Below are 9362 nucleotides of genomic sequence, written 5' to 3' on the forward strand. Positions count from 1 at the left end.
GCATTTCTCAATGCATTTCATCTAGTTTAAGAGGTTACGCAAGTTGGTATCTATCGACACGTGCTATAATAGCCATCTTGTGTACTTCACTACTATTGAAATAGCTTAGTCTATCTTTTTTTTTAACTAAAATGTTTTAGCTTTTGTTGAAAAACTATTATCAACTATTTTCTTCTAATGGCATGCACTATCAATTTCTTGTTTAGGGATCCATTATTTAAACTACTGTATAACTAGCAATATATAAGTACTATGATGATAAAGAATGCATTATATGCATGCATTATGTTTGTAACAAAGTGAAATGGTCGCATATGAATAATGGGCTTAAGGCCAATAGGACATGCTCATATGATAATGTGAAAGGGGTGATCATGTATATATGTCACATATGCCATATTTGGGATACCTTTTGATAATCATCAATATACAAGTCAATTACTCTCTCTTCTTCATAAACCTAGACTAATCATCCTAATCTAAGCTAATCTAAGAATAATTAGGTTAAACCAAGGCTAATCTAGATGCTCCTTTCTTTCATTGGTATCAAAGCTTAGTCTTTGATCCACTTTCATCTTAGTTTTAAGAAAATTTAAGAAATTCTTGGATTTCTTGATTTTCTTGATCAAGAAGAGAGACATGGTGATCTTGATTAAGTGGATTTGATCGTTTTGATTCATCTTTTCTAAGTTTTGGGTCCATGGGTTGACTGATGACCAAATTTTGAGAGAGCTGCTCTTAATTTCAAATCACAAGACCAACCATCACTTTTTTGCAAAAAGCACATATGCAAGGCACTTCAGGTTAGATTTGGATTCCCAAAGATGCAAATTGATGTGGTGCATGCCTTTGAATGGGTCCAAGATATTACCAATGCAAATGGGAAGTGTGGATAGCAATTGGAGACAATCTTGATAATTTTTTGCTGCATTGCTAAACCCTAATTTAGTCCAAGAGGATTGAGATTGTTTTCAAGGGGTTTACATAGATTCATTCTAGTCTCCAAGGGCTACATTTGGAGCCCTCAATTGCTCCATTCTGACTCCATTTACTTCTCCAATCGGCAAGTCTCCTCGTAAGGCAAAAGTGGTGCCCAATCAAAAACAAAGAATTAAGTTGGAGATTTGAGCCTATGGAGGCACTGCACATGCCATTAGCTCCCCAAAAAATGAAAGGGCTCTTGATCTTGGCATCGTTGACTTGATCAAAATAGTTGATTAGTAAAAGGAGTCAAAACAGAGCACTATTGGCGATAAAATTTGGTCAAGGCATTAATATGAATGCGTAGGTCTTGCTTAAATCATCCCATCAATCTAAAGAATTCAAAATATGGTTTTCATTTAATCAAGATTTGGTCATTTTTGTGTTGAAGTTGAATTTTCAAAAAAAGTCAAAACAGAGAATAGTACAAGGTTGACTAAGGCAAAGGAAAGTACATAATTGGAAATAGAGCATTGAAATACATCTCTATAGAGTCAAAGACCATTCAATTTGCAGTTTGGGAACCCTTCCAAAAGTCTTTTGAGAAATTGAGATGATGTTGAAGACCAAACTCAACAAGGGAAACTACAAGGAAGCTCTTGAGTCGAAAGAAAGACAAGAACCAAACTAGGTTGATCAAGAATCTATGCAAGAAGAAATTAGTGGCAACATCAATGAACGGTTGAATCAAGAGGTAAATGTTCCACAAATACCTAAAGAAGATGGGGACATAAACATGAACAACATGATGTATCTCATACAAACCATGATTGAAAGGACTGACGAAATATTTTAATTCATGGTGGACAAGTTTGACTCTATTAACAACAAAGAGTTTTATGATGGGATCTCAAGCTTAAGGTAAGAAGCAAATAAAGGCAAAGAAGCTTACGGTGGGCCTATGTTGCATCCATATACACCAAACACTTTTCCACCAATGGAACCACAAGCTTATGGATCTTTTACTACACGGGACCTTCACATGAGCAAATGCATTGCATACTCCTCAAGCTAGTATGCACCATATTGATGGGAATCATGGGTATATTCTTGGAAAAGACAAGATGCCTCTGTTATTGATGCATCAAGGTGGAAAAAGTATGCCCGGTATGCCTGTGCATGGTCCTATGAATGGGGTTTCATCAATGCAAGGGAGAAATGTGAACAAAAGCAAAGGCATAGTTTTTGAAGAATTAAGGGATAATGAAAATTGGAATCATCCACACATGAATGGTCATCATTTTGATGAGATGGGTCATCATCCTTCACACATGAGTGGTCATCACTTTGATGAGGTGGGTAATCATTTGAATGGGATGGAACCTAATCATGGTAGACCTCATCACTTCAATGAGTTTGGGACCAATCATGTTAGACCAATTGAGCATAGACTGCATAGTAATGAAGATGAGTTTAAGGGAGTGAAGGACAAGTTGACTTTTTACTAATTTCAAGGGTGAAGGCTGAACCAATTAGGAGTTTGAAGAATGGATTGATAAGATAGATCTTTAATTTGAACTTAGTCCTCGTAGTGATAAGACCAAGGTTTTGTTTGCTACTTTGTATCTAGAAGGTTATGCCTATGCATGGTGGTGACACTTGAATGCTCACGGCTATTTGATCACTACTTGGGAAGATTTCAAGAATGAGATGAGGAGAACCTTTGTTTCAGCCCTCAATAGATCAAGAATGGTAGAGAAATGGGATGATCTCACTCAAACGAGCAATGTCAAGGATAATGTGCACAAGTTTATAAAGTTATCACTTCATGTGAAAGCCTTGAGTGAGGAATACAAATTGAGGAAGTTTATCAAAGGGCTATAAAACAACATCAAGGTTGATGTGGATGCTCAAAGACCTGAAACCATCAAGGAGGTCATGCTTCTTACGGAGATCAATGAGAAAAAAAGTGAGGTTATGCATAAAGGTATGAAGAAATTGTTAAACGAGTATGAGGATTTATTGCAAATGCCAAAGTTCTTGCCCGCCAAAAAGGGAGGCAGATTATGGGGGATAGAGCTTCAGCCACATACCAAGCCCATTAACAAACCACCTTATAGATTGTCAAAAGTGGAGAAGGATGAAATGGCAAAGCAAGTGCAAGAGCTTATGGACACATTGGGATGGGTTACTCCTAGCCAATCTCCTTTTGAATCACCCATACTTTTTCTCAAGAAGAAGGATGGAACTTTTCACATGTGTATGGACTATAGGGATTTGAATAAATCTACAATCAAAAATAGATTCCCTCTTCCATAAATTGATGACTTGCTTGATGAGTTGAAAGGTGCATGTTTCTTCTCCAAGATTAATTTGAGATCGGGGTATCACCAATTGAGAATCAAGATCAAGGAAGGTGATGAGTACAAAATGACATTTCAGACCGAGACAAGTCTTTACCATTATTTGGTTATGTCGTTTGGGTTGTGCAATGCGCCCCGATAACATTTCAAGCCTTAATGAGCAAGGTGCTTGGACCTTTTCTCTACAAATGGGTGCTTGTATTGTTTGATGATATCTTGATATATGTCAAAGGGGAGAAGGAGCACTTAATGCATGTAAGGCATAGTCAAAAGGGACGGGGGACGGGCACGGGACGAGTGAGGGAATGACACTCAAAAAAATCTTTTTTAAAAGTTTTTCTACTCTAAACTTATTCTACTTTGGAAGTACATCAAAATGAGCACAAATTTACACTAAAATGGTAAGATTTTGAGTCATAATAACAAAATACGTCAATTAAAGAGTGAAGGCATTGACGATTGATTATATTAATAATTAAGTAGATACAAAATGAGGACTAAGCCTTAAGGAGGCACAATACATGGAAGGACTCAAATGAGTCAATGACAAAAAGTGTTAAAGCCTAGAGGCTAGAGTTAAGTAGTAAGGCCCATGAATCATGATCCATGAATGATCATCCACGTGAGGTAATCGCCTCATGGTCATGGGTAGCTTGTGCCAAAGGAGCATCAAGTTCATCCTCACTCACATGTTGTTGCACCTCATCCTCTTGTTTCTCTTCTTGTTGACTCATCTCCCACTCGGTGAAGGGATTTACCTTCTTGGTCACACTCTTGCAAAACATTCGCAAGTTCATGCTGACAAAGATAAGGTTATTAGCACGCTCTACCCCAAGTTGGTTCCTCTTCCTAGAGGCAATGTGGCTGTAGGTGCTCCAAAGTTGCTCCAAGCAAGAGGAGCTGACGGCCTGGCTAAGTATGCGGATGGCCAGATGCTATAGCTCCAGTCCATCCGAGCCAAAGTCCTCCCACCGTAGAGCAGCACCAACTTTGGAGCAATCGATCTGTGCATCATGACAGCAATAGGATGCATGAAATGACTTGTACATGGAAAGTGGGTCCCTAATCTTGCGCCTAACTGATGCATCAGGCACACAAGACGGTCCAAGATGGTTCTCCATCCAGCACTCACCTCTCGATCGCTCTCCTACTTATTGCCTTGGAGTTCTGGGTCCACCACATAAGTTGTTGCATGCAATGGAGAGTAGTAGGAATTCCACCTTCCAAGCCACAAGGCATGGATCTCCTCGTATTTATCTTTGTCAGGAGCACAAAGTATTTTAACTTCTCTATTGTGCTATCCATGGCCTCGTAAACCTTGCCTATACATGGTTGCATAGAGTCTACAACCCTCAATAGGTGGACTATGGGCCTCACCATAGCATCCATGGTCCTCACACTCTCCCACCAAGAGACGTCATCCGCCCATAACCTACACTCTTGGCCAGTGTTTGTACGAGACTCTTGCATGCCGACAAACTCATCTCGCTAAAGAAAATCCCTCTCAAAGCACCGCTACAATCCTTCAACTGGCCCAACATGGGAAAGTTGTAGGCAAAAAGGGTATCAAAATATTTAAGGAGAGAGAGAGAGTACCTCTCTTGTTGAACTCATGCCGAAGTCTTTGGTGGTTTAACGACAAAGAAGACCATGGTGTTAGCCTCCTCAATGAGTGGGCTGATCCATGGCAATGCCCCTATGTTCTTGAGGAGATTGTTTAGGCAATGAGCCATACAAAAGGACACTGTGACATGTCCATACATACCTTGGAGGATAGCTCCCGCCCTATTGGAAGGCTCCCCATTTGCCAACAAAGCCCACTACATGCTCAAGGGGTCAATAAGAGACTTGAAAGTTTCTTGAAGGTGTGTGTGTGTGCTTGTTCTTATATAGATAAGCAAGAGAGAGAGGTGAGAGCCAAGCCCCAAAGGCCAAGGCAAGTGCCAAGGCCCAAGAGGAGATGACGTCCCCAAACAGCCACTTAAACGGTCGAAAAATAGCTAGAAAACGAACCATTGCAAAGCGCAATGACTCTCTGTCATCCCCCTACAGGGCTGCCCCCCACAACGTTCCCAGCCAGTAGTCATCCCCATCCCCTGTCCCTTGTGTGGAAGGCCTCCAGGGGAACATCCGTCCATCCCCATTTCTATCACGTCCTGGGATACCGTCCCCACGTCCCAAGCTCCTATCCCCTGCGTCCCTTGTGACTATGATGTAAGGGATGTTTTGGATGATTTAAGAGCCAACAACTTGTATGCAAAGGAGAGAAAATGTATATTTATGGCACAAAAGGTTGAGTATCTTGGACACATAGTGAGCAAGGAAGGCATTATCGTGGATCCTAAGAAGGTTGAGTGTGTTAAGAATTGATACACACCTACAAATACTAATCAATTAAGGGGATTCTTGGGCTTTTCATCATTCTATATAAGGTTCATTAAGAGATATGTTTGTGTCACCGCTCCTCTTACCGACAAGCTTAAGGAGATTATCTTGGACACATATTGAGCAAGGAAGGCATTATGGTGGATCTTAAGAAGTTTAAGTGTGTTAAGAATCAGCCCATGGCTACAAATACTCATCAATTAAGGAGATTCTTCGACTTGTCATCATTCTATAGGATATCATTAAGAGGTATGCTCATATCACCGCTTCTCTTACCGACAAGCTCTTGGAAGCTTTCTTTTTAGATGTTACAACCGATAGGAGCTTCCAAGAGCTCAAGGAGATGGTTACATCAACCCCTATACTTGTATATCCAGACTTCACAAAGCCATTTTGGTTCAAGATAATGCATGTGGAAGAGGCATTGGAGCTTTTTTGTTCCAAGAATATGGAGTGATTACATTTGAGAGAGCCAAAAGCTTGATGAGAAAGAAATAGTTATGCATATCTATAATCAAGAGATGTTGGCAATACTTCATACAATAAAAAAGTGACATCATTACTTATATGGGAGTCGTTTCTTTGTAAAGAGTGATCATAGAGTGCTTCAATACTTCTTGTCTCAATCTACACTCTCTCTCCCAAGTAAAGAAGGTGGGTGGCTACATTGCAAAATTATGATTTCGAAATCTCTTACATGAAAGGGAAAAATAATATTGTGGAGGATGCATGGTCACGTATATGGACATGTAGATGCATGGTAATTTTGAAGGTACATAAAGATTGGATTTTGGATATCTAAGAAGAGCACCTATTGGATGAGAAAGCGGCACCAATGTGACAAACATTACAGCAAGGGTCCCATGATGATTTGCTATATTTTGAACTTTATAATGGACTCATCTACTACAAAGACAAAGTCTACCTTGTGCTTACATCAAGCTAAAAGAAGAGGGTATTAGAAGAGATGCATTCTTCTCCATTATTTGGCACATGGCACTGTTTAAGATCTTTGAGAAGGTGCAAAAGAGTTTTTATTAGAAAGAAATGTGAAAATATGTGTATACTTTTGTGACAAGTTGCTTACCTTGTCAACAAAACAAGGATCCCACGCATAAGCCCGGTGACTTGCTTCAACCTTTGCCTATTCCTCATGGCAAATGGACACACATCTCTATAGATTTCATCACACGAGACTTCCTCATACAAGGAGGGGATGGGATATCATATACGTGGTGGTAGACCGCTTGACAAAAGTGGCACATTTAATTCCTTCCAAGGTCAAATTTTCAACATCTATGGTTGCAAAACAATTTGTCATGTGTTCAAGTTACATGGAGTGCCACAACAAATTGTTAGTGATCGAGATGTGAAGCTTCTGAGTTCATTTTGGAGGACATTGTTTGAGATCATGGGGATTGTTTTGACACCTAGCACCGCTTATCACCCCCGAAAATCGATGGACAAACTAAGTGGGTGAACAAGTGGGTGAAAACTTACTTACGTCACTATTTCCATGATACGCAAGGTGTTTGGGATGAGTGGTTTTTGCTTTCCGAGTTTACTTATAATAGCACGCATCATGAGAGCATTAACATATCACCTTTTGAGACATGCAATGGGTACAAAGTGAATATACCAATGATGGTTCAAAAGCAATAAGAAATTAATTCTAATGTAAAAGAGGAGATAGAAAAGCTAGTTGCACTCTTGCAACAATGCAAAGCTAATATGAAGCAAGCTCAAGAAAGGATGAAACATTATGCTAATGCTCATCAGAGGCCTTTGGAGTTCATGGAGAGTGATTGGGTATTCATGAGGATTTCCAAGACAAGATATGATTCTCTCAAGGACAACACAAATACCAAGTTAGCTCATCACTACTATGGACCATACAAGGTGGTGAGGTGTGTTGTTGAAGTTGCTTATCAATTGGCACTTCTATCAACTTCAAAGATTCATGATATATTTCATGTGTCCATCTCAAAGCTTACCTTGGGCTGGAGGTATTTGTGCAAGATGAATTACCTCTAGTGAACGAGGAGGGGATGATCGAGTATGTATCGGAAGCAATTTTGGGTACAAGAAAAAGAGTTCTTTGCAACCGTACATTTTGACTTCAATATGAGTGGAGCATAGCCGCCCAATCCTTAGAGATCGGCCCGTATGGGTGAAAGGGAGAGGGAGAGGGAGCATCTGGGTAGATTGTAGTTGCACCTGACGTATTCTTAACAGTAATTAAAAGTAAGCTTTAGAGCTCACTATACAGTGGGCAATTCAAATGTCTGAAGGCGTACCTTGAGCTCGCGAACTCGGAGAGCTTTCCAGTGGCGGAGAAGATCATGACGCCCACCTCCGCCTCGCAGAGGATGGAAAGCTCGTAAGCCTTCTTGAGTAGTCCGTTGCGGCGCTTGGAGAAGGTGACTTGGCGGCTGGTGGGGTTCTCGATCCGACGGATGGGGATGCTGCCGCGGCTCTGGGGTAAGGACAGCCGCCTCGACGATTGGCTGTTTTCTTGAGCGGGATCAACCAGCAGCTGCAGGGGAGGAGCCATGGGGGTGGCGGCTGCAGTTAGCTGCTCTTCGTGGGAAATAGGGGCGTCTACGATGCGGGACGACGTCATGATTAGTTTGGTCTGGAAGATCTTGCAGAGCTGTGCGAGGAGGGCTAAGATAATAGAACTGTTTCCTAGTTGAATACTGGCCATTTCCATGACTGCGCTGCTAGCGGCACCTGTGAGGGTGGCGACTCCATAAAGGCATGAAAGCGCCAGGAGAGTAAAGGGCAGCCCAATGGATGGCGAGGGTGCTGAGGAGGGGACCGCGACTTATGGGGTAACTTAGTTTTACTAAGATTGCAAGCATTGCTATTTTTAGGATGGTGAGAGGAGCGCCACTCGAGACAAGGCCTGCGTCGCGATGGGGACCTCCGCGCTCCTGAGAGGCTAACACGTTCGGCCCGCCCCACTGCCGCACGGCCAGAACCTCCGCTTTCCATCGCCATCTTACGCTTTGCCGTGGCCACCCTGCCTGCCATTTGCCCCTTCGAAAACCTAAGCGGCGGTGTTGTCGTGCGCCTGCCGGACGGACCTTTCAAGTCTCAAGTTCTATGATTCTCCACAGCTGAAAGAGCGCCTCCTCTTGCGTCCGGAGTCCGCCACCCGCTTCTTCTGGAGTCGCTATCGCACTCGTTCAATGAAACGTCCCACAGCAGCAAGTCCCTTTACATCGATCCTGCCTGCCTGCCTATAAGGCCCAGCTGTCTCCAGAAGCGAGAGTTACAACCACCATCTCCAGCGCGATCCATTTCTCCTCGTTTGTGTGAAATTGTGTGTGAGAGTAAAAACAACAGCTCACATGTGTTCACTTAAATCCCCACGTGCCGGAAATTTACGAACTCTCTGGTCTATTACACCACGTAGTACGGAGATGCTTAGCCACCACCACCTCCTTTTCCTTCGGTAAACATTTCTCTTGAAATACCGTGCCAACAAGCCCCTTTGCATTCCTAGTCGCTCACGGGAATTTCACCCTCTTACACACATACCATACTACTTCAGAGGCAAGCCTCAGGACTGCAAACACACCTGAGTACCACCCCTCTAAATATTGGTCACTTTGTAGGCAATGGACAAGCCGCGGGATAACGTCGCTCGGCCTATTGGAGTCAATACCCTCCCACAACTTTGGTAGA

At 42.1% G+C, this 9362-nt stretch overlaps 1 protein-coding gene across 2 annotated transcripts in view; it reads right to left on the bottom strand.

The window, feature by feature from the left end:
* Positions 1-8509, bottom strand: part of LOC147622819 (agamous-like MADS-box protein AGL11) — a 69024-nt gene extending 60515 nt beyond the window's left edge. The window contains exon 1 of one of the 2 annotated variants that reach the window (XM_086822703.1): positions 7967-8509. In XM_086822703.1, the coding sequence (XP_086678829.1) occupies positions 7967-8382 (416 nt within the window). In that variant the 5' untranslated portion in view covers positions 8383-8509. The remainder of the gene's footprint in view (positions 1-7966) is intronic. The other variant, XM_086822704.1, reaches the window with a different exon arrangement.
* Between the last annotated feature and the right edge of the window lie 853 nt (positions 8510-9362).

The sequence above is a fragment of the Cibotium barometz genome, chromosome 28, assembly GCF_041138505.1.
Source record: "Cibotium barometz isolate CiBa-2024 chromosome 28, ASM4113850v1, whole genome shotgun sequence".
Classification (NCBI taxonomy): domain Eukaryota; kingdom Viridiplantae; phylum Streptophyta; class Polypodiopsida; order Cyatheales; family Cibotiaceae; genus Cibotium; species Cibotium barometz.